This window comes from Larimichthys crocea, chromosome XV (assembly GCF_000972845.2).
Source record: "Larimichthys crocea isolate SSNF chromosome XV, L_crocea_2.0, whole genome shotgun sequence".
NCBI classification, from domain to species: domain Eukaryota; kingdom Metazoa; phylum Chordata; class Actinopteri; family Sciaenidae; genus Larimichthys; species Larimichthys crocea.
The window spans coordinates 21,978,773-22,005,226 of record NC_040025.1 but is presented as its reverse complement, the minus strand read 5'-3'; the positions used below and the strand labels follow the sequence as shown (position 1 = coordinate 22,005,226).

The following is a 26,454-nucleotide window of genomic DNA, read 5'->3' as shown; positions in this document are numbered from 1 at the left end:
GTTGGTAAATTACAGATACAATAACAGTTAATGAAGAACTAAACTGCTAATGACACGGACATTATTGCCTTCCTTATGTTTCTTTTGATAATATTAGTCATTCATTGAATAATTGAAGTAGTGTAGTGTGAGGTCTTTGTGGATAATAGCTCTGAGCTTTAGTTTGTGTCGGAGCTGCAGGCTCTGGAGTGGTTTGCCCTCTAGATAAATCAAGCATCCACTGACAAGGAGACACTTGAAGATAAAGAAAAGGAGATTACCCAGTTACATGACACTGTATATCTTATCAAGTAACTGCAACGCTGGTGATACAGCTTTTTGGCTAAAATGTAGAGCATCTTTTCTGTGGGAGCAGTCACGGCAATTTCTTTGTATAACTTTGCATAATTTAAATCTTGGTGCCAAAAGCAAGAGCCCGCTGGTACAGAATCCTAATGAAACTTGCAAGCCTTTGAAGGAAGCCCTGGAAAACTGGATCAAACTAGCAATTAGTCAGTCAGGTCCAGCTGCAATGCTAAAACAAAAAGGACTTGTGTACTTCCATGAACACACAGGGAGAAACTGTGCTTGGGGTTGTTTTTCTCTCATCTGCTCCTCGATTTTCTCAAGAGAGCTGTTGTCTAGAGGTGGACAGATTTCGCTGCAGGCCAGTTTGTTTTCTGTTAGCAGCTTAGTGTCCTCTCCAACAATCCTGAGCTCTGACCTGGGAGCTGCACCTTTTGACTCCATCTGATGTCTTGCCCGGCACATTAAAGCACAGAAGATCCAACGATAAACAAACCGTGTTTCATGATATTTCCTATGCTAGATGAGGATAATGCTTCAGCAGCACCTTGAATATAGTTGACTGCTACGCCACGCTGTCATAGGTAGCATTACATAACAAAGAAGACTTATACAGCCTACTAAAAATGCATTTACTTCCACTGCAGTGGAATAGACAATGACTGCATGCTGGTGAAATGAAAACATGCATGTCACCGGCAATTATTTTTTTCACGTAACTGCAGCAGCACAGCTCTGACAAAATGTCAGCTGGGTGTGGGTATGTGGAATAAAGAGAGGAATGGTACGCTTCCTACCTCCAGGATTACTGTGCAGATGAGCTTGACACACTGGATTACAGAGTCCTGATTCCCAGATATCGTCACTCCTCGCTCAGTCGAGTTGGGCAGCAAATCCCCTGCCACCTGTATCTGAGCTCCGGTGCTCTGCAAATGATAGGGGTTTTAAAAAAAAGATTAAGTTTGATTCTGCAGATAAGACAAGTCATGATTACACTGCCATGGCTCCTCTCCGTGCCTCCCTGCTGTCTTTGCTGACCTTATACCTTACAACTGTGCTGTGTTATGCTTGACACTGATTCCTGTCAGGTTAGAGATAGATGAAAAGTCACCCATGGTCAGTAGACATTCCCTCCATTTTAGCTGATATATTCCTAATATAACATGTCTGTAGGCGAGAGGGAGCGCTTTTTATGATTTATCTATTATTTGCTGATGTATGACAGGCTGCAGGGTTTTTGGAGGCCATTGTTGAACCATACACATCACAAATTGCTTCTGTAAGTGAACATGTGTCCTGTGGCAACCAAATAAACAAAACAAATCTGTAACCGAGGCAAATTTGGGACAAGAAAATCCGTCTAACCGCAGAAAATCGACTGAATGCCATTGCCGTTGAAGGTAAAGTCTAAAATGAGAGAGAGACTATTTGTAGATCGGTACAGAGCTAAAGTTACAGTGTCAGACGTCTCTGGCAACAGATCTGATATGTTTAATCCTAATGTTTCAACTGTGCCTCAATGTAGTCAGGAGTTTTTCCCTTTCAAAGTTGCCAGTGCTGAGTCATACTTTGTGTTGTGTAAGGTGATCCATCTGAACTGGGTTGTCTCACTAATTTCCTGCCTTAATAGTTGAAATCCAATTTTCATCTGGTGTCAACTGAAGTGCAGATATCATCACATTGGTGCAGACTGAAATATCTCAAACTACTGGATGGGTTGATATGAAATTCAGTACAAACATTCATGGCCAACAGAGGATGAATCCCAAAGATTTTTCATCTATCTTTAGATCAAAATCACTTTGGTTTTTGATCAAATCATTGATCAGATCAAATGTTTATTGCTAATTAGCAGACATTAATATGCTAACCAGCTAAACTAACCTGCTAAATGAGAAGAAACAGTAGGATGGAGACGAATAACTTTCTCAAGCAGCACTTTACTGATTTCCACACTTTATCAGCTTCAACAACAGATCCTTGTTCTGTTTCACACGTGACAGAACCAACCAACTGGAAGTTGGGACTAAGAGTACATTCAGACAGCATCAGGCGCTGCGGAAAATCGCTGCAGGATTGTGTGGCGACGTGTGGGGCTGCTGGGGGTGTGTCTATTTGTGCTGAACAGAACCACTGTGAAACAAACAAGCTTTTTATTCTGTTGATTAACCGACTTTCTCGATACCAGCACTCCTTCACTCTCATTCACAGTCTATATCTCTTGACCAAAGCTCAAACAGACCAAATTGCAAACCAGACACAGATTTAGATGTTGGGTACATGAAATAAACAAAGCCAGAACACAACAGGTAGAGTGTCAGAGTTTGTTTCCATGAATCCACCTGGATAGCCTTAGTTTCAGTGACATTTCCGGCTGACTGAAGGATTTGACCAATCTGATCGTCTGATTGGCGGCTGCAGGATGATGTCGGGTTGCGTTTTTTCCAAAGGCTGAATCCGGCTCAACTTTTCTGCTGCAGACAGGCTCAACTTCTGTTTTTGGCAGACAGCCCTGCGGTCCGCAATGCCGCGTCCAAAATGTACTACCCCCACTCAAATAAATGGAAAAACCTGAGTTTTTTTTTGTTTTGTTTTGTTGCTGCAGCACTGGATACTGTCTGAATGTACCCTTAAACTGAGGTAAACATGATTGAAAACATGAACCAGTACAAGACAGTAGATTCAGCAGAATATTGTGACTGTTTTAAAGATGCAGATTTAAACATGTAAATGTGTAAATAAGATAAATATGTAAATAGTTAATTATGTAACCACTTTAAATATGTTTTTAGTGAATTAATTCAAATATAAATTGCATTTAACACCGCTGTGTCCAGCTGTTCTCTTGTTATTCACTATTTACTAATGCAGCTAAAGCATATTTTGTATTTTTTTTATGTAAATTCTTGTCATTTGTCTGTAGAGGAAGCTCTGATACAATTTGCATTTTCTTTTTGTATATGGCTAATTATTCATATATTCATTTTTTTTTATACCATTTGGTGCTGTAGATCAACATAATCACCACCTTGCTAAGATATCATAATATTATACTTGGGAGGGCTCACACTAAAAAGTGTTTACAGGGCAAAAAAAAAACAGCAAAATTGTATAAAATGAAATATTTTTCACTTCCAGCTGCAGTTTTTGCTCCAGCAAATCTCCAGAAACAGATTTGCTCTCTTCCTATTTCTGTGTTCGACCAGCCTGGATGGAATAGATTTGTGTTCTGGCTGCTCACCTCTCTGATCTCCTTTATTTTTGCCCCTCCCTTCCCGATGAGAGAGCCACACTGGCTGGCAGGGATGACCAACCGCAGGGTGACTGGTGGCTTGGAGCTGATGGTGCCGTTGGCCACCAATGCAGTCAGATCCTGGAGGGAGATAAAAAAAAAATGTGGTGAGAGTCAGCAGGAAAGAATGAGGAAAGAGAGTCCCAGAGGGAAAGATCAGACAGCAGAGGTCAAGGTGGAAAAGGTGGAAATAACTCCACTGAACGGGCATTCAATCTAGATCCTGCTCATTTTATTGTTCAGTTTGAGCTTCACAATAATCTAAACACAAGTTATTACTCATTAGGTAATTTTACTGAATGTTTTGAATACTGTAAATCAAAAAATAAAACCCCAATTATACAATGTTTATAACTGCCCATTAGCATTACCTCATAATCTAAAAACTGTGAAAACTAAAGCAAGTGCTATACTCATAAATGAGACTGAACCAATCACAACACAGCAAAGCTGAATTTCTACTGCGTCAACACAAACAGGACAACAGAAAAAGGCAATGAGATCAGAGCAAAGAGCAATCTAGCATAATTAACCTCCACCTCTGTATCTGTATGTTTCATTATGTGCTGCAGTGCATGTAGTCCATTCCAGGGTGAAGTCTGTTCAATCATTTATATGAACTGCTGAATTCTCCATGAAAGGAGAAATATTCATTTCAGCACTGGTCGTGAGCAAATTGTGCTTTGAGTTTTCAGATATTTTTTTTTTTGCCTTTTTGACCTTCATTTGATAGAGGCAGCTTGAAGAGTGACAGTAAATGTAGGGAGAGAGATATGGGGAATGACGTGTTGGAAAGAGACACAGATCGGATTCAAACCCTGGGCCGCCATGACTGAGGACTGAGCCTTTGTACTTGGGGCGGATGCTCTACAGACTGAGCTAAACGACACCCCTGTGCTTTGAGTTTTAAACTTAGCTGCATAAAACTGAGCCAGAACACATTGTCCGCATGTCCTTCCTGCTGCAAGCTGCTCACCTTGGGATTTCTTTTCGAGAGATCTTCTTAAAACAACTGAATGAATGGATTTGTATGAAACATATCTTTTTTTTAAATTACTGGATGAAAGGAATGATTTTAGCTTGGATGGCCTTCTGTTGGGTCTGTTGTTCTGTAACTTTGTAAACCCTGTTAGGTCCTATATTAATAAAGTTATTATTATTACTGTGGAGAGATGTACGGAAGCCCTAAAAGGCCATACATACATACATACATTTTATTCCACCCGTTTTCCTGTGATAACGAGATAATTTCCTCCGTTTTCCTGTGATAACGAGATAATTTCCTCCGTTTTCCTGTGATAACGAGATAATTAATTTGAGATCTCGAGAAAACAAAACAATAGTCTAGTGTATTAAATGAAGTGCGCCCGTATTACAGAATGTATGGTAAATGCATGTAGTCCATGATACGGAGCAAGCAAACCTAAGGTTGATATATCAAAGGTTGATATTATGGATCAAAGAGATTTTACAGTAGAGTAAATTTTGTACATAATGCCCTTTTCAATTCAAAATAATGAACTTTGAGGATGAATTGCTCCAAAATGATCCAGTAAATATGCTTGATACTGAGTGAGTGAACTCAGGATGGTCCTGAGATCAAGTGTACAAACCTTTGTCAGAAATTATGGATCAAAGGGATTTTACAGTAGCATAATAGGTTTGCTCGCTCCGTATCATGGACTAGACTATCGTTTTGTTTTCAAGAGATCTCAAATTAATTATCTCGTTATCACGAGAAAATGGAGGAAATTATCTCATTATCACAGGAAAATGGGTGGAATAAAATGTATGTATGTATGGCCTTTTAGGGCTTCCGCAGAGATGTATTCAAATATTTACTTTTATTTCTAATTGCTGCAAATAACAGCTGTGAGATTTAAATGAATAGCTCAACAATTTAGGATATACGAGAATACGATATGAGAATATCAATGTGGTAAATACAAAGCTACAGCCAGCAGCCCATTAGCTTAGCTTAGTATAACAACTGAGGAAACGGAGTGTCTCCGCCAAAAGCTGAAAATATCTGTCTGCTTTTAAAGCTCAGTAATTAAGACAGTATGCTTTTTTTTTTTTTTTTTTTTTTTTTTTTTTAATCTGCACAAGAACCGAAAACAACAAGATGCAGTTCTATCTTCAGCTTCTTTATGCTGAGCTAAGCTAACTCTCCTGGCTCCAGCATCATGGTTAAATCACAGATACGAGAGTGGTATCATCAATTTAAAGGAAGCTATAAGATTATCTAACATCAAGCCCTCAGTGGCTCAAGTTAAAATGTATATTGACATATACAGCTAACAATGCATAGTGTCAGAATATGTCTATGTTTATCTGTATTGTAAGTATTTGTAAGTCTGGATTGACAACCTCGCTGACTTGAGTATTTTTACAGTGCAGGTAGCAAACATCTTGTTTGTCCTCTGCTGTGGGTGGAGACTGAGCTCTTTAATTAATGAACCATCCGTCTCTGTAAAGCTTTGAAATGTAAATACACAGCACCGTCTGTCTTCACATCGAGTTCAACTCACAACAAATGTGCAAAGCATGCCGCTTGTTTTTGAATGGTTTCTATTTGCAATAAAATTTGCTGAGTTTCGAGAGGGGACTGTGTGAATGATCAACATCAAGGGATTCTTTCACTTGGAGGACTGCATAACGTTTCCGATAACTGTGAACTTTTAAATTCATTTAAAAAAGCATATTCTGATGTGGCTCGTGTGCCTCTCTGCTCTGTGTCTATATTTAGTGAAGCGGATCAGCCTCTTTGACGTCTCGTCTCATTAGAAGGGGCACACGGCGCGTCTCTACAATCACAAGACTCTGGGCGTCATTTTCTTGATTTGATCTAAAAATATGAACCACATTTTAACAACGTTCCCATATTTCCCATATTTCCCATATATATATATATATATATAAACGATACTCAATGCAAATTGCCGGAAATAAGACAGGAGAGGTTACACAAGCTCTGCTAACAGAAGTGCTGCTTGGCATAAATCCCCAAAGCATATTGTATTGCTGGTGGGATAAGGACTCCAATACAAAAAGATTATGTGGCTTTCATGCATGCTGTGCCTCAACACCTGGGAACAAAATACATGTATGATACTGTAGTGAATTTATTGTCATTAGGGCATTTTTTTTTCCAGATGCACTCATGCTGCAGCAGTTGGGAGAAAAATTAAATTCATAAGACAAACACATAACTCATACCAGTGATCAACAGCCAAATGTGTGATCACGAACTACTGAGACAGAAACAAAACGCCAAGTCTAATACTCAGTGGCCAAAAAGTAGATTATTCCCCTTTGTTTCTAATTAAAGGTGTCAGACATACAATAACTCAACGATGAGGCACGCAGTGGGTCAGCCAACCTGTTGCCATGGAAACTCAAGAGTTTCAGGGTTGAAAAGAGGTGAGTGTGAAAGATCTTTAATGAATACTGCACTGTGCTCCCAGCCAGCGTATGTTTACTGAAGGCTGTCGACCTGAGCAGGGAGGCACCTGTTTCCTTGCCAGTGTCTGCTGTGATGCTAAATCAGAGTGAAGCTCTCATTCCACCATATTAATTAGTGCAGTGATGGGCAGTCGCCATGGGGATTAATAGCACAAAGGACCTGTCATCTACGTCTCATTAGTAGACGATGAGAAGATGTACAAATCCTTCTCGTTAACGGGTACAAATTAGTTTTTTTGTTGAATAAGCATGTGCTGCCCAGTGAGAAGTACAAACATGTTTATGTGAAACTGCACAACGCACATCACGTCATTCCACTTACAATCCACTTATCCTAAATTTTCATCTGCAGTGTAATCTTATCCGAAAGAACATCAAGTGCTATGAAACACAGCTGAAAATTTTCCTTCCATCCCTTCGGTTCAGAGTACAATCGATAGCGATAAAAGCGCATTAGTGGTAATGTTGGGATGAAGCACAGGAAATGATTTCTTGTAATAATGTGGTGAAATTCTTTTTTCACCTCTCAAAAACTTATTATTTGTTATTTTGTCTCCCAACTTTGACGACTCACAAAAACTTGCCTCGTCTGACCTCGAGGGACATGGAATGATGTCTGCTTCTGTTTTGGTTTCTAAAATTGTTGCAGTGACTTGTTTATGAGCTGGATTCCACTTGCTTGTGTGCGATGGCATGCATTACAGTTACAGTTACCTCCTCCAATTTGTATGTGATCATGGTGAAAGCTCTGAAGACGCAGTCTGTGGAGCCGGTGATGGTGATGATCCTCTCTGGACAGGAGCCCTCTGAGATGTTGACCCGAGCACTGCTCTGTGGAGAGAAAGAGGTCATGAGGTCAGTACATGGTTAACATTCCCAGAACAGTTAGACATTACGGGACAAAACAGGATTAAAAGATCGATACCACTCTCAAGTCTGTCTGTTAAATATGAAGCTACTGTAAACAGCTAGTTTGGATGAAACAAAAACAATAAAATGGGTTAGTTGGTCAGTGGAAATGGTGTTACCGACAATTATGTTATGACAATTTCTTTTATTACAAGAAAAAAGACTAAACAAATGAAAATACACAGAGAAAACCCCTCTATACAGTAGCTCACAAATGAACACATTATGTGTTTAAAAATCACAATTAGTGGGTATCCGTGGGGTTATGTGCCTGACTATTCTTTGGCTGGGTGCGGTAACACCCTGGACATGCTGATAGGTGGTTGTTTTTCAGCTTTCAACAGACTAGCTGTTTCCAGTCTTTACGCTAGAGTAAGCTAACCAGCCATGACTGCTCCTTCAAATATACTGTACAGACACGAGAGTGGTATTGATCCCTGCATTAGACTCTCGGCAAGAAAGCAAACGTAAGCGTATTTTCCAAAACCTAAACTTCCCACAAACTATTCTGTTAATATTCCTGTGGTTAGGTTTCAAAATGTCAAAAGTGTTTACATTGACCAGAGACCTGCAGTACAGTACAGCACACCCCCATGGGTAGAAAAAAACAAGTGACATGAGGTAAAGGAGGTGAGACTGAGAGCTCTTACAGCACATCTCTGTTTCTCAGACTGACAATCTAATAGAGTTTCTTCTCGGGGCATTGCCCTCTGACGATCAATCTCCTGCTCCTTTATTCTTCCATCTTGTGTCCTTGTATTTCTCTGAGTTGAAGTCACGTGTGGATACAGGACAGTGCTGTGACCTCTGGGATATTTTGTTCAGTCATGCTCCCACTGTGACTGTAGGGCCTAGGGATTGACTGACAGGATAAGGCTCGTACAGTTGGGAAGTAACAAAAGCCATAACTGGCTGGATGAATGGATGGATGACTACCATGGGTGAGTGGTTTATCCGGCAGCTCTACAGGGATGTGTTGTCCCATGACCTCACTATTCCTCTGTTTATCCTTCCGCCTCATAAAGTACGACATAAAACCTTAGCACAGCCAGAGAAAGAATCAAACCTACCGCCACGGCATCAGCTTAATTACCTTTTTATACAAAGAGTTAACCAAGCAGCATTAGTTTGACTGCAGCCTTGAGATTTCTAAAGAAGGGATGGAGGGGCAGACAGAGAAAAGAAGTTGTTTTAAGCAGGAAAAGGGGATTTGGTGAGAGAGTAGCCAGAGGAGGGGTAGTGAATTATAGGGAGAGAGGATTTAAATTGAAAAGGTGCCGTTATTGCCAAAAGGCAATTCGGACAATGTACCTGTTCTGTATGCTTTTCAGACTCAAAACTACCAAACAGTCAGAGAGCACTGAGCTTTATTATTAATATATACAGAAAGCCTGACCAATATTAGAGGCCTTCAGAGATTTGAATTATGTTTTCTTGTGGAAGAGAAGGCAGAAAATAAAACAGACATGGTCGGCTCATGTCTTATTAGAAGAAATTGCTTAATTTGGCAGTAAGACTCGGTGACACGCACAAAGCAGTAAACAGCTATGCAGGTAATTGAAACATGCCAACACTGATAACGCAGATGATGAAAAGTTACATACCTCTTCTCGTATTCGCTTCACTGTCTCTCCTTTCTGGAAGAGACAAGATGGAGGGCAGCTTTAAACAGAATCAAATGTGCTTCAGTCTGAAAAACATCACAGTGTCCCCGACCTCTATGTGAAAGCCTTCAAAACACGAAAGTCTGATTGGCATTCAGCAGAACAAATTTCAGCTCCATTTTCATTGTGCAATGTATCACAGTGCACTGCTGTCTCCAAAAGATACCAAATACATCTGAGCATCTGTAATGAGTGTATAACTAGTGTGTGTAAAGACCTCCTGCCAGACACAAGAACATTTTGTCAGACTTTTGTCACATGTCTGACAAACAGCACATCCTCTACTGTTTTTCTTTTTAGATTGGGTTTTCTCCTGTCTCCCCCATTAACTTTTGGCTTAAGTCCATACAAGCTATCACACCTCTGTTCACACCTCCATGCATCTATTAATGAACACAAGAGTATCAAAAACAGTATTCTAGAGATAGGATGGGAAAAAAGGGCTTGGAGGATGGAGTGACAAGTTATTAGCCCAAGTTCTGCAGATCAAGTGCCTCCCTCTGTCGAGCTGCACAGTATGTGCCAAACTCATCTCTCAATTCCTTTCCCTTTCTTTTCATCCTCTATTCTCCCTGAGATATTTTGATTCCTGCAACACATTGCTGCAACCATCGTGACATCCTTCCTTAGCGGCGCCCTTTATTTTCTGTGTTCATTTATTTTCTGTCCCCATTCTTTCTTCTATTGATGTCTTTTGTAGGTGTTGCATTACAAGCCGTGATTGTTGGAGCTAGTGAAGCAGCATAGAGCATAGCCAGGCTCTTCCTAACAGACACTTAAAGTGCCCACAAGAGGCCAACGGTAATATGTCTTCGGAGCTCAGTTTCAACAGGAGGCTTGCAGTCGGTGCACTAATGTTTTTGTGTTTGATGGATTACTGTGTTGCATTATGGGTGGTAGGGGTGGGGGTGGGGTCTTAAGAGGGTTGGTTTAAAGCAATTACATTTAGGATGGGGGTATTCAAAACAACAATTGTTTGTCAGAGAGTGAGGGCTTTGAGGAAAATTATTCTACAAAGGCTTATTCATATAAAACACATCAATAGGATATTTGGTTTAGAACAATGGATAGTAACTATAGCTTTACATGAGTTCAGACGTCATCTGATAAAGGAATATTCCATGTTTCATGAATAATACCTTCATACATATGCAGTATTTTGTGTAGGAGAATAAAAGTAGGAATTCTCACCTTTCCTATGATGCTGCCGACCTCCTAAAATATAAAGAATTCAAATAAAAAGAAGATGAAAATAATTACAAATATAAAAGGCAAAAACATTTCTAATCTTTCTAGTATCATTTCATTATTTATCAATTCTTTATGGTTTATAATTCATGAGGCTGGGAGCAAGCAAGCGTTTGTTCATTCGTAAACAATGCGAGTGGGAGGCTTGTACCTTTCCATGCATGAGCAGTCGTAGCGTGAGGGTCACTCCCAAGCCCCCGTCTCCAAAATCCTGCTCACAGTTCATAGTTATGTGGGAGTGGCACGCAGGGAGACGCATGAACAAGGCTCATTCGCTGGTCACACAGTTAAACGAAGGCCAGCACTCGTTCTCTGGCTCTCCGAGGTCCTTCAGTGCTGCTCTGAGAGATAGAGAGAAAAAAAAGAAATAAAATAGCGACTGAAGTTTGAGGAAAATTGTTAATTATTTTAAAAGAATTTGCTGGAGAAAGGTATGAATTAGGTCACTCATGTTCACCACTGTTTGCACACAAGATGTAGAAGGAAATTCATTAGGCACTGAACATCACGTGACACTATTAAAACGAATGGCCGTGTTCTAGTTCATTTCTCGGAAACTGCTTGCTTGTATTGTATCTAATTGCACCGTTGACTGAATGATAATTCCCAGAGATCAAAGACATTCAGATGCAAATCAAAGCTGAAATCAAACAAACTCATACAATTGAACACCTTTGAAAGCGCACTGAAATCCAGTATCTATGTGAGGAAATTCTCTATTAGTTTGAGTCGATATAGTAGTGATGGTGATTCATAACAAAGTCATAATGAAGGCCATTGTGTGTGTGCAGGAAATTGACCAGAAGCATCAGCAGCGTCAGCGCTGTGAGCTTTAGGAGGCCTAACAGACGGTGGGTGGCCATCGATGACTAACACACTATCTTCATTAACTGACAGGCAGTTTCTCTCACAGTGAGCTGAGTGAAATCTGAAATTGGATGCAGCAAAAAAAAAAAAAAAGCCACCCCCTAAAAAACATGCTTTCAAATGAGCGTGGCATGAGATTCATGCAAAGTTAATCAAATTCAATTCGAAACAGTTTTCATAAAATTGAAAATGTTTGGAGTTTCTACAGGGACCTGTTTTATCTACTCCATCACAGTGAGTCGGAGAGAGAGAGAGAAAAAAAAACACTGTTATGGGACGACAGAGCAGAATTTATCCACAGACAGCAAATGAAAAGCATCTGCGCTGATCCCAGAATTACAATGTGGCAGCGTCCACGTGCATGTCAGTTATGTGTCATACGGTATGATGATTAATGTGTGAGTCACCTGGCTGCTCGAAGTCTCAGCATGATGTGTATAATTAGTTCATAGAATTATTCATGTTTCTCCTTGATGTATATTTGCTTACATTTGTCAGCGTGGACAGCGGACGTAGATAGATAAATATGTGAGGCATAAATATAGCTGCTGTGGATTTAGCACAACTTAAAGGCAATGATTTCCCAGAGGGCATGACAAATGCTTACAAATGCTATTAATTAGGGCTGCAACTAAACAACTGTCTTCTTTATTGATTAGTCAGCTGATCATTTTCTCAATTTTGGTCTATAAAATTGTAAAATAAATTATGAGCACAATATCCTAGAAACATAATATGTAGTCTTGTTTTGTTAGAGCAACAGTCCAAAACAGATTCAGTCACATTGATCAAAGTAAAGTGGCAAATCCTCACACTGGAGACACTGCATCCAGAGAACATTCAGAATCTTTACTTAAACAAGACTAAAGCTGTCAGTATACGTTGCCAGAAGTGCTACTTGGACGGAGGTGCGGGGCTGTGTCCACTTCACGCTGTCACTGGTCAGCTGTGAGGAGTTGAGAAAGTAAACATGATTTGAAATTTTCTCCCAAGTATCCGTTTTTCCTTCCTGACACAGTTATTTCTGTCACTGTTATTTTGAATGACCAAGAGCAACACTATGAACGTCTGCCAGGTGAGACTGTCTGAAAATGTGAGTCATTATCCCCTAATTTAAACAATATCACGTCAGTCAGCTGTGCTTTGACACCGGAGAGCTTTTGGAGAGTTTTCTGTTATCTGAAATGAGGGTCTTAGGATAGAGAGTGTCATATGCTGTACAGATTGTACAGATTGTAAAACCGCTTGAGGCAAATTTATGATATTAGACTATTAAAATAAAATTGACTTTGAGCTGATAACATTAACGTCAGCATGCTAACAAGCTCACAATGACAATCATAACATGTTCATTTTTGCAGGTACATTATTTGGGGATCATTAGTCATCCAGATACGTCACCTGGGGACCATAAATGATGTCTCTACAAAATTTTGTTCCAGTCCATCTGGTGGATGTTGATATATTTCAGACTTGCTGATGGTGCTAAATGAAAAGTCAGGAAATGAACAGAGTGATTAGGATTCATCCTCTGGGCACCATGAGTGCTTGTACCAAATTTTATGGCAATCTATCTGATTGCTGTTGTCGATCTCAGGGTGGCACTAGAAGAAAGGACACGGCATCACCAAACTCATTAGGATTTATCATCTGGGAACCATGAATTTTGTGTCAATAAATGTCGAGATATTTCAGTCTGGACTGAAGTGGTGGACCAGCCGACTGACCCCATGTTGACACCTCTGGAGATGTGTCACTAGTAGGGCTGCAAAATTCTGGGAATTTTCAAAGTTGGAAACTTTCCATAGGAATTAATGTGAATCTATGGGAACAAATATGAATAAATCAGGAATTTACAAAACTGAAGGTTGGCCCTTAACAGGGAACTTACACAGGGGAGTACACATGAATATTAATGCTATTCTTCCATCACATGCACAGATGCTTTCCAGAACCTTGGACCAGACTTTTGATCACAGAGCACAGAACTATTGAAGCCACACATTTGAGCCTGTGGACGATATAAAGTGAGGTAAGCTTTGATGATATTATGGGGTAAATGTATTTGATGTATGGTATTAATGTTTAATTTGCAAATAGCACATGAAAAGCTAGCATCATTATATTGACAATTTATCATGATGCTAGCTTACCTCCAATTACTAAATTAGCCCAAATTTCCAGTTAATTCCAATAAATTCCCATAATTGCCATGAAAAGTTTCTGATTTGTAATATTTCCAAAATTCCCCAAGTTAAATTCCCATGGAAAGTTCCAAGGAATTTCCACCCCTTTGCAACCCTAGTCACTGGGGTAGCTAAAAATGCTTCATTTTCTAGTGAATGACTTACGGATTCATTTACTTTTGGTATCAGCTCTACTTTTAGTAGTACAATAAATTCAATTTGATCTTAATGATGCTTTTTTAGATATTTCAGTAAAACAACACTCTACAGTTGATCATCCTGCACTGTGTTAACCAGTCCTGTTCAGTAACAAACTATCCTCTCCTTTTTCACTCATCAAGGCCACTTGTTTGTCTGCCAAATGCATTTTCAACCAGCCTACAATGCCACTGTACACCAGCCTACTGACACAATCCTGCTGACACCGCCTCATATGTGTGTGGTTTTTATAAATCTGCATGCCGTATGTAGATTCGATGAGCAATGTGAGGAGATAATGTTTAATAAATAGGTGTTATTTTAGATGAGATCCACTTCCTGAGAGACTTGTAGGCAGGTTTATTGCTTTTGCTTAGTGCACAAGGCCACCGCTGCTTTGCTGATTTTATTTATGCATTGGATGCCTGCAGAGACACATTCTAATGCTCACAAACATCCTTCTTAAGATGTCACAGAGCTTGACTGCCTGTATGGCTTTAACATTCCCTCCATTCATGTCTTTTTTTGCTGGTCTAAATTACACCATATCAAACTTCCTCTGTTTTTTTTTGTTTTGTTTTGTTTTTTTAAGAGAGCGAGAGATGCTCATTGGATTGACTTACAAAACCATTCGTTAGAAGCTCATCTCCATACAATTCCCATAAATATCAAACAAAGCCCCCGGGGAGTCGACTGGAGATAAACAAAAAAATGGCTCATTTTGCTCCCTGTCAGCTACAGATATAAGGCCAAGTAATCATGATTTTAAGTTGGATCGATGCATCCTGAACACATGTGTTATCACAGAGCACATTTGTGCAACCCGTGGGCATAACTTCATTATGTTTAGGCACTGAAGGGCATGGCTAAAATGTTAGCACTTTATTGCATTACGAGCTAATGGTTGGAGGGATCATTATGTGCTGCTCTGTGGGTTGATAACAAGGCATGTGCTCTGTGTCTGTGTGAGGGCGGTGAGCCTCTGAACTCCTCATTTCCAGAATCCCAAGCAGCAGCGTTCCAGGATGAACAGAGCTCCTCTGTTCTAAATTAGACCTGGTAACTCAGAACAGGGAATTAGCAAAGTGCAGACTGCAGCACCAGGCTGCCAAAATACAGTCAGAACAGGAGGGAGAGGCGGAGAGCACATCCACTGTCCTGCTCCTCTGTCACTGACTGTGTAACCTTGGTCCTGTTCTGCTCTGCCTGACTGAGTCCTGCGAGAAGGAGCTGCTGTATTCATATTTATATACAGTGAATTAAGCATGAAATCAAATGACTGACACAAAAACAAATGACCATGAGAGGCAAATCTTAGGTCAAGTCAGTAAAAAGAACTGTGCTTTAAATATTAAAGGAGACTAACGTTTATACAATCCATGCAACTGTGAAATTCACGTCCTTCTCAGGATGAATTGTGTTCCTTTAGGTGATCCTCTGACTATTTTTATCTGCTGCCATCATTACATCAAATGTTTCATGTTTTTTAGTTTGTAACCAAATATTTAAAAAAATGAATTATGAATCTCATCGTAAAAGTATACTTTGTGTTAAATCACACATGTTGGCACTTACTAAAATCTAAGTTGGTGAATGTGGTAAACATTAGCACTGTCACTGACTTAAGCATTTACATCAAAGCACCACTACCCCTAACTCACAGAATCCCTTGCATGCATGGAGACTATTAGTCTTGTTTTCTTCTAAATAACTAACTAAGTTTTTTCAGACCTCTTCTCAGAGTGCTGTGATTTTTCTTAGCTTTGATTTCAGTTTAATTCAACCAACTTTCTTGTGAATGAATCCAGTGAACTCTCAAATTTAGAAAAGAGAAAAAGAGCTGGGCGCAAGTTTAAATGTCTGATTGTAAACATCATCAGATCAGTCTATTTCCAACTTCATGTTCTATTCCATATTACACACTATTACCTGACGTTACCCGCTGTTAACACGGCCAAAGACTTGTTTTTACATCTGCACCAAATATTCTTTCTGTCAGAATGCTGATTCTAGCTGCTCTGTGTGAGGATTTTTTATTCTTGTTTTTTTCTCTTATCAATTTTAAAGATAATTAAAATACTTGAGTGTTGATTTAGACAAAATATGTCATTTAAATACCTGTTACTATTACTTTGGGGATCATTAGTAAATAAAATACTAATTTGTTGTTGTACATAATATAAACCGATTTTTAGCATTGTCTAACTGTGTCATAATTCAAAATATACATAAAACTATTTAATGAATTTGACTCAGAACACATGGATATATATAAAATGTGATAACATAAACAATTTACCAGATGTTTATATATGTGCTTTACTGGGTCTTGTGAGTACAGTGTGTAACCTAGGTAAAAAACTATAAATAAGTAAATCCCAATGCTCCCCAGCAGATAAATGTCTGAACTCTTAATAACTCTTTAAACAAGAAACTGGAACTAGAAGAATAAATACAGATTTTTCTTTTCTTTATTTAAAAAACTGCAATACAAAAACAAATTTGTTTAAGCACACCTGTGTGTCTGTGATAGTGTTCATACACTTCAGGCTCCAATCCCAACCTACAATTTCTGGTTTAATTAATCCCACTTGTTCCAAGTGTTATAATTACATATAGAAATCATGCCAAACATCACAAAAATAAGACCCAGTTCATTACCGAAAGCTGTAATGAACTGAACTTATCCCATAAGATATAAAGAGGTGTTTTTTTCAGCCTATCTTGCATGAAGCATACATCAAAGATGTCAGGGATGAAAGCAACCAGCATACATCTCTTGACAGCCGCCAGCAATATTTTTTTCTCCATTTATTTATTTATATATTTTCTGGCAGTGTTTTTCAGGAGCATCTACGCCAGAGGGACTGTCGAGATGAAAAGGATGTTGTACAACCCGCTTGTCTAGGGGACTGGACACCTGTTCTGAGGCAAACATGTCCCTCACACAACCGGCAAACAGACGACTTAGCGGAAATGAAGAAGGAATGAGGACATGGCTGATCTCCATGGTGAAAGGGTTCCACTCTGCATATACATATACAGGGGGTCGTGGGGTATTGAGTGTCTGCTCGATAAACACAGAGACAGAGAGAGGATGTCCCCCGGGTGGGCACATATAGAGCAGTAAGTGAGAGGGTGTCAATGTGTGTACACGTGTACGGTAAGGGCAAGAGGTGAGAGACCATTCATAGACATGCCTGACACAGAGACAGCCATGTTCATAGGTCTGTGTGCACCAAAACAACATACACACATGCCAACATACAGCTGCCGGGATGAAAGAAGCCAACAATTCACACACACAGACACAGAGCATGAAGCTGTTGAAACACAACAGTGGACAAGCTTTGATCTGATGAGATGTTCCACAGCAGGAGAATCTATTTGACATTAACGAACTCAAGTACTGCCATGTTTGAGTACATAGGATGACACAATAACAGCATCATCTCCTGAGTTGATTATAAATAGAAAAAAAAATACAGAGTTGTGCATATGTTCCTCTACATCAGTGGTCAGCCAATCAGAGTTAAATCAGATCCTCGGGGAACAAACGTGTGCACACAAGTGCATTTAAACAAGCCATTTGGAGTGGAAGGTGGTGGACTAACAACTGCTCATTCAAAGAAACATCAGCTAAATTACAACATTTTGCAGAGGCTTCCTTATTAAAGGAACTCAATATCTATGTGAATTAAATTTGCAAAGAGGAGCTGCGTGTTTGAATTAGCTTTAACCACATCATAGCAACAAGTCATGCTGGGATTCATCAGTAATATTGCTTTATGAGCCGAGCCGAATGGTGATTTTAGCTCTGCTAAGAGGAGGCTGTATGTGCAACCAAAAAGTCTCATATAAATGAAGCCTACTTTAAACCTCCTCTCAGAAATGATATCGCATGCTCTATCAGCTGTAACTACAGTAAACTAGGCTGCTCCAAATCCCCTGAAAACTTTCTCAACAGTAATAAATAGTCAGATTCAAAAACTCAGCTAATCTGCTTCCTCACTGACAGTGCAAAAAAAAAAAAAAAACACAAATACAGAAATCTTGCATGGGAAAATAACCTAGCTGAAAAGTGGGTGCTCATGAGTTGCCAACAGTCAGATGTTGATTGAGAAAATCTTGTTTTCTGACAGTACATACAGTATATACTATGACACTTTGACAGGCAAAGTTTAAGACTTTAAGACACATTGTTTAAGTATAAAAAGGTTTCTTAGCCATTGTTACCCTTCCACAATCTCTCTACTGAGATGAGAGAGGGAAAAAAAGAAGAGACAGAAGGAGAGGGCTTTAGTTGTGAAACAGGAGAGGCTTGAAAGTAAAGAGCAGTGTTTCATCTCTCGCCGTGTCTGTCTCAGCTCTGTCACATATAATGGGAGGGGTCAGCCCTTGGCGCAAAGGGGACCGTCCTCTCCCATCAGCCCCCGGCTTCATCTGGTGTTAAAGCATAACGGTGTCAGCCTGCAGTGCGAGCTGCCTGTCAACCACAAGGCCCCAGAGAGGGTTATCAGACCCCTAGGCTGCCTGCTGCTCCTGGAGCCAGATCGGCTTCCCTGCAGCAGAGAAGAGGCCAACAGGCGTGTTCACTGCATCCACTGCACCTAAATGTGGGCTGACACTGATAAGATTACCCAGAAGCTGTGTGGTTTTAATCCATGATCTGTGGTGCTGTAAACCATGACTACAACTACAAGATTCCCTGCAGATTGTATTAAAAAAATCTAATGATGTCGTAATGAAAGCTTTACTGATTTTCTAAGCAGCTTCGAAAAGTGTCATTTCTGCCTGACATAAGGTACTAATTTATGACAATAACAAAATACTGTAATATCTCTTAAACTAAAAGTCTCTTAACTATGCACAAAGATTATCTCTCACTATTATTCCAAGGTCTGTCATATCTCAAAGTGGTGTGAATCAATACTTTCAGGGCTTCTTCATGTCACAGTAACTTACAATCATGTCAATCTGGCCTCCGAATCTGCATAATTACGAGTGAATTCAATAGCTAATCAACAGCGCCGTAACTGACACACCATTATTGCAGTCTTTCCTAAGCCATCAGTTTCTGCGGCTGGAGCAGTGTTTAGTTAGTTCTGGCTCAGTGGTTATTAATAAGCATATACCCTTGAAAGAACATGGCCACTCTGTGAGAAACATACATCGATCAAGTGTTGATGCAGTTGTTTTTACAAAGGATCCCATCTTCTCATTAGAAACCGGAGTTCCTTCTTCGTTCTCATTATTGCCAGGAGGGATAAAACAACACAAACATACAGATAATGAAGCGTACAGGGCCGTGTTTCTGGCCTGTCAATTGTTTTCTCCCAAGCGGCTGCTGGTTCCAGACACACAGTGACACTGTCTGAGCTTGTATTTACACTGGCATTAGTTAGCATGGGGACAGTGTGGCCCAAGCCTATATACTGTACACTTGTCATTTAGCTTTCTTTATATTTATCTTAGGTTAGGCTTGCAAATAATGATTTTATGGATTCATCATTTTGTAAAAATATTGAATTTTTTAAATATTACAGCAGGTGACATCTTCTTCTTCTTTTATCTGATAATCAGTCCCAGAATTATATATATTCTAATTATACATTAGCAAATCACCACATTTTAGAAGCTGAAACCAAAAAAAATTGGGTTTATTTTTACTGAAAATGAAATAAAAAAATGTTGCAGATTAATTTTCTGCATATTTCAGACCTCTAACAGCAAATTTAGAAAACTGGTTTTGTATGTCAGTGCTGTTTTCATTCGATTAAACATTCCATTCCTCTGGATTCAACGCTGGAATTTTCAGTTCATTTACCTTGCCTTGACTTACAATGGCACGCTTCTTATTATTAGAAAGCTTCTATTAGGACCGTATATCATTCTGAATGTTTTTTTTGGCATGCTGGAGAATACACTTTGGCAGGGTATTAACTCCAGCTTTTATCCCATCCCTCTTACTGGATGAAGGTCACTCTCTCTATCTGCAAAATGACTTTCCTCTCTTCTCTTTCATCCCTGCTTTCCTCCCATCCTCCACACCAGGGCATGAGTCAGAGAATCTGACACCTCAGAGGAGAGAGGAGAGGGGAGGAGGACAGTAGAGAGAAAAGAGAAGGAGGACGAATTGAGAAAGAGAGAGGGAGAGATTGGGACAATTGGAGGGAAGTGAGATGAGTTGATCGATATCTTAGAGAAACATGAGAAGATGTGGCTTGGCCTTGCCTCTTTGACGTACAAAACACCATCTTAAAAATGGCAATTAAATTAATCAAAGCACAGATGGTGCATGAGTCCTTGCTCCTGTGGTCTGTACAGTATTCTTTGAAGCGCTGTACATCACACCTGACAAAATATTGTTTACAGCATCGCTACACTTAAGTTAGCCGAGTCTCTCCCGTGTTATTTGGTACACAATGGCGTCATGCACGCTGAGCTGAAACTACATATTACATAAGCTCCTCAACAAACCGAGCACAAACCCAAAAATAGTGCAGTCCCTGTTAAATATTTCAGGCACTCAGCAGCTGAAGGGGGGGGGGGGGATAAAAAGCTTCTCTCCTTCTTGGTCGCAATACAAAAACAGACACACACACTGATGCAGATGGCCAGTTGAAAGAAAACCTCCATTTAGTGTACTGTAGAGCAAAGCGGATTACTGTCAGGAAGGCAGTCTTTTAGTTCATTCGCTTGATATACAGTACTTAGTCACTGTAGTGGCGTACTTAGCACACACCTATCCTTATTTGTTAAGTCACTTTCTGCTCAGTATAGACAGCATGAAAGCTGCTCTTTGAGGGTAACTTCTGAACTAAATAAATCACGCTCATGGGACTCTTTTAAGAGACACAACGGGAGAGTCATGAGGCCTGCTGGGTCAATCTTCTGAGTTCAACACAGTGCTATCTTTTCATAGGAAGGACAGCCTGCGGCTCTGTTAGCCACAGGGTCAGTCTTAAGAACAGCAGCGAGGGGTCACATTCTGTTTCAGAAGAAAGGCTCTCTTCATAACAAGAACAAGAAGGTCTACAACAAAAGGATATACACTGTTTGTTTGCATGGAAGCTGCCAGATCGCAAAATCAAAAACCACATGTGATTTTTGTGCTTTGGCTTTCTTGTATAACACAGCCGACTTCATATACATAAGGATTATAAAACTCTATTTCAATCGACTAAGCTGGAAAAGCGGGAGTTAAGCCTCAAGAGTCTGTAGTTATTAGATAGCGACAAGCACAGGTTAATTGTTAAAACGCAGGTTAATTGCTACAGGGGATTTATCTCAAATATTGGAGAGGATATTAATTTGTATCACAACAACGCTCCTGTGACAACAACAATTAAATTAATGCCTGAGTGAAGATGATGATACTGGCGTGCCTCATAAAATGTGTCCAAGTCCAAAAGCACTACTAAAGTTATTACAGGGATTTTTACAGTCCACGTGGTGGAAAACACAAACAATGATATTGGCCATGAAGAGAACACAATAAAAATCTGCACACGATTCAAGATGTTTTGTCAGTGGAAACAGTTCTGTTCCCATGTGCTGTTAATGGATAAATTATCCAGGAAAGCTCTTGTTGTAAAAGGTGATTGAATATCCATGATCTCTCTCTGCAGAACTGTTTAATAGAGTAAATCTGCTGCACCGGGCTACATTTACTTGATGACTACAAACTAAAACTAAGCACTGTGCCTGTTTCTTTTCCCCCTTCAGTCTGCAAGAGCAGCATTTTAGTAGATGAGAGGGATTACTGGCAGTTCCCAGACGTTGGAGCAGCACGTGTCAGGTCTGGTTTCTGTTATTTATGAAGCCTCACGGCCCCAGCCCTCACTCTGCAGCAGAGATGCAGGTGGGGTTTCATTATTGAAGATGCTCTTCCACTTCTTATTAGATCTCTGACTCTCAGAGTGCATTAAGGAATTACATTTGGACAGAGAGTCAGCAACACATGATGGTCTGTCTTTGTTCCCCCTGGAGTACCTCTAAAAGATATGTGTGCCTCTCAAATCAGCCAAATTGTATGTCCTATTCCCTTTTCCCTTTTCAGGAATAAATAGTGCATTTGCACTCAAGCAGATGCCCCCTTCACATACACAGAGTTTTATTCCTTATTGATCTCTGTTATGTGCTTGGAAGTATAAATCTGAATCATGTTTTCCTACTTCCCCCCTGGTAAAATAGTCATACACTGTATTAGATCCAAATGAATTCCCCCACAAACAGCTTTCAGTTACAGTCTAAGTGGTGTGCAATTCTCCAATTGTGCCCCATTTATCTCCACTTTTGTTTGAGTGTAAACATACTGGAGGTGCACATGCAAGATTCATGAGCATATCGAGGCAGCCAGGTCCATGATTTTCTGAATCAATCAGCTGGTCCACTATCAGATGCTGTTTTATCGATTCTATTGTTCTGAAGAGTCTGAAGATGATGAAGTCTTTTGTATTTCACGTGGGCCTGCTGTGCTACAGTGGATAAATGGGGGACAAAATATGTAATATATGTAAGTGTTAGTAACACTAGAAGTGTAAACAGGGCTCATTTTATTTCCAGCTAAAATATAATGTAGAGAAATATCAAGATTCACTTGTTTTTAAGGATAATTAAAATGCTGACGTTTCTATAAATGCTAAAAGATTGTGTCAAGAAAACAAAACACTGAGGAAATCTTGAAACTAATTAAAGAGTGTGTTTGTGTAATATAACTAAACTGCACGAGTAATTTGCCAAATGTGACCAAAAAAATCTCCAATTCAATGGCAGAACTGAAGCCAAAAAAGCATCTGTTATGGTTTTCATATGGGTCAGCTTATCAGGACAGTTTCTCTATCTAGTGTAAGACTAATGCAATTAGGCATCTTGGTGAATAATGGTGCTGTCACACACACTCGCTGCCTCAGCACCAGGCAGGCGCCCACAGTACCGGACTTGTTGAGAATGATCTTTGTGTTCAGGACTGGCCTGGCCAACGGAGTCCACTTTCATTATCATAAAACCGTCCACACACACACACACACACACACACACACACACACACACACAAGAGACCGATTGTCTCCTCGGTCTTATACTGTGTGTCCCCCCCCTCTCAACCCCACCCCCTGCTCATCTGGCGACTTTGTGCCATATGCCGTATTTAAACAGCGCAGTCAGTTTATGGCTTCATTAATCCTGTCTAGGATTTCAGTTTATATTCTTGGAAGTAAAAAAAACAGCAGGCTGTAGTAATTTGGAAAGGCAGTAAAAAATGTAATTCCAGGTATACAGACGCTAAATCTGGCAGTGGATAGCGATTAAGAATGTCACCCATCGGACGAGAGCTGTTTCAAGTTGGAGATTTGGGAACATGCTGTCCAAAAATGTTCCTTTCTAAATAACACAAGTCACTTACCTGTTTTCATGTAAAAGGTCGCAGGATGCAGTTCCCACTAAAGTATCCCCATGGATCTGTGTTGACCGGGCTTTGTATCCACATAGAGTCCAATGACACGGACGTGTAGTGCGGACTGTCCTCCTGGTGTGTCAGCAGACTGGAGTGCAGGGCGCCTGTGCGCTGTGGAGGGGAGACACGCACACACACGCGCGCGCGTACACACACACACAGATGCAGGCGGCGACCACCCCGCTCACCCTGATCACAATTAACCGAGGCAGCCCGTTTGGGAAAGCCGAGTGCTCCCTGGGTAAAAAAAAAAAAAGTGCTATGGTTCAGCTGCAGTCAAGCCTCTCCGGTATGTTTATCTCCCCGCCTCGGCCGGTAGTGTGGTGCGATCCTGTCCCTGCAAGACCTCTGCTAGGAGCGCAGCGCGCTTCTCCCTGTGCGTCGCACCGCAGATCAATGAGCCTGTGCACGGTGTGAAATCATAGCATGACCGGGGAAATTACATTAGCCTGAATCAATCAGACAGTGTTTTACCGGAGAAATTGACAAAGCATGCGTGTCTATTTATATTTCCTTACACAACATCACATGTTTTTAATTCACACTGAAAATATTCCTTTAAACTCCAGTTATCCAGTTATCATCACAGGGTTTGCTGTCAGGTTTGAGGCTGATAAAACACGTAGACCTAATTAAAAAATAAATAAATAAAATATTCAAAGCAAAAATACTCTGATTAAATCAAACTTGGTGGTACAAATGTAAAATTTAAGCTTTTGGTGTTTTATTTTGAAATTTGTAGTGAGTATGTGATCAGTAACTTTCTCTCACATAACGCCATCTAGTGTTTTTATATTGATACTGCAATTTCTCAAAACATTACTGTATTCATTGCATTATATTTTACATTATTATCATTATTCATACTCGGTTTGTACACACTCTTCTCGAGCACAGCGTCTCCCACTGTAATATTCTTGTAAATTATACAATAACAAGTCCAGAGGCTCACATTATTTTTCTTTGATGTAAAACAAACAACATGAAAAGGACAGAATGACATAAATAAGTCTATTTCACATCGAGAAAAACACATCTATCATAAATATTCACTTGACGGACGCGTCATTAATTCAAAGACATTCAAGCAAGACAGCTCCCACTGCTCCTGTGTGAAGTAGGGGTAGTTTGACCATGACATCTCCATCTATTTCATAAATGATCTCATTTGTTTCTTAGGTGCCTCTCATTTTGCAGCAAAAAGAAATGAGAAGAGGATGGATGTGAACTCTGTATTTACATTTCTAAATTAAAGATTTGTATTCATCACCGCTTGACATTTTTGCTACCGTCTCTGTAAGCTGTTACATTCTGCTGCTTTGTCTGTCTGATGGTGACATTTTCTCTTGGCGGTGAGTCAAAGAGAGGCTACAAAAAAGTGAATAAGATCCGGGGTGGACAAATGAGTACATATTTACAGCAGATAAATTCAAATAGTTTATTATTTCCCTGTTTATTTCCCAAATGTATAATGTGAATAATGTTGAGATGCAGCACATTTTCAGCACTTAGAGGGTCACTTATTGAGATGAAAGAAATGCAATTATGTCATGATTACCCACAACTCTAACCCAGTACAGTACCACTGAGAGAATAAAGCCATATTAGATGCAAACCTTGAGGGAAGACACTTTACAGTATGTCTTAAATCTTTTGACAGGCTAACGTAACTTTGAAGCAACCAGTAGAAGAATAATATGACCTATAACTGTTTAATCTGCCACCCATGCAAAGGCAATCTATGGGAGTTTTTACATAATGGCACCCTATGAATCAAGCACTTAACCATACAAAAGCTTTTACTGAGTAACTTGCTGTGGTCCATCGGCTCCAGTGATGTTGTTTTTCAAACAGTAGGAGGTGCTGTGTGATTTCAAATCTATCTTGCAGAGACAGGGTGCTTTGTTAAAGAGAAAAAAGGGGGGGAAAAAAACAAAAAAAAAAAACTGCCACCACCACCACTAGGGGTGTGTGGGTCAGAACGCTGCCAGACATCAGTCACGGTGATGTGGCTTTAAAATAGCTAAGGTGCACTGTCAGATATGACACAGCAATCAACTGGGAGAAGGAATTGTGATTGCATCAATACCCTTGCCACATATAATGCAGGATATAATTAACACAGTGAGCTCTGCAATGAATCACGGCTGGACAAGCACAGAGAGCTGCACTAGGAGTGGGATTTCTTAAAAATTAATCAGATTTCCTCCCTGCTATGTGTGTGTGTGTGTAGATGTAGTATTTCTCTGAGGTGTGAGGCTACAAGAGAGAGAATTACATGTTCATTTTGGTTTAATTTTATGGTTTGGATTTTAGTGACTGAACTGCACTCTGGGGTTATGCATCTGTTTAGGGAAAATTTCTAATTTAGTCTGGTTAAGCCTCAACCTCTTGCATGTGCTTTCTTTGGAACATCATCATTTCGAAACTCAAATCATGCTGGAAATTAGATTGCAATGTCAAATTCATAAAAGCATTACGTGTGCTGAAATCAGCCATGGCATACAGACCCCCCCCCACTCCTGTTTGCTTTGGCAAACACAATATATATCATCCCTGCTTGTCTGGGAGCATTCAAGCTTAACAAATACCTTTCATACTAAATGGCACTCAAACAACGAGAGATGACACCAGGGCAACAACTACAATTACTCATCCGTAGAACATCTCTCTTCTTCTTTTCGACCCTCCCATGCACAAACAAACATGGCTTCATATTTGCTGCACTGAATTTCATGGCATTTTTTAACTTGACAAATGCTGATTGAAGACATATTCTGTTTTTGTCTGCTTCCACATGCCAGAGCGCGCAGAAGATTCGCCTTTCATTAAAGTAACTTCTGCAGTAGCTTGATCTTCTTGAAAGCCGCAGTCGTCTTTGAT

The 26,454-nt window shown here is 39.9% G+C and overlaps 1 protein-coding gene across 1 annotated transcript in view; it reads right to left on the bottom strand.

The window, feature by feature from the left end:
• Positions 1-23,940, bottom strand: part of LOC104935553 (poly(rC)-binding protein 4) — a 35,219-nt gene extending 11,279 nt beyond the window's left edge. Inside the window, exons 1-7 of the mRNA XM_010751419.3 lie at positions 23,521-23,940; positions 11,015-11,204; positions 10,807-10,830; positions 9,556-9,588; positions 7,757-7,873; positions 3,527-3,658; positions 1,083-1,211 (exon numbers count right to left, since the gene is read on the bottom strand). Of these exons, the coding sequence (XP_010749721.1) occupies positions 1,083-1,211; positions 3,527-3,658; positions 7,757-7,873; positions 9,556-9,588; positions 10,807-10,830; positions 11,015-11,122 (543 nt within the window). The 5' untranslated portion in view covers positions 11,123-11,204; positions 23,521-23,940. The remainder of the gene's footprint in view (positions 1-1,082; positions 1,212-3,526; positions 3,659-7,756; positions 7,874-9,555; positions 9,589-10,806; positions 10,831-11,014; positions 11,205-23,520) is intronic.
• Between the last annotated feature and the right edge of the window lie 2,514 nt (positions 23,941-26,454).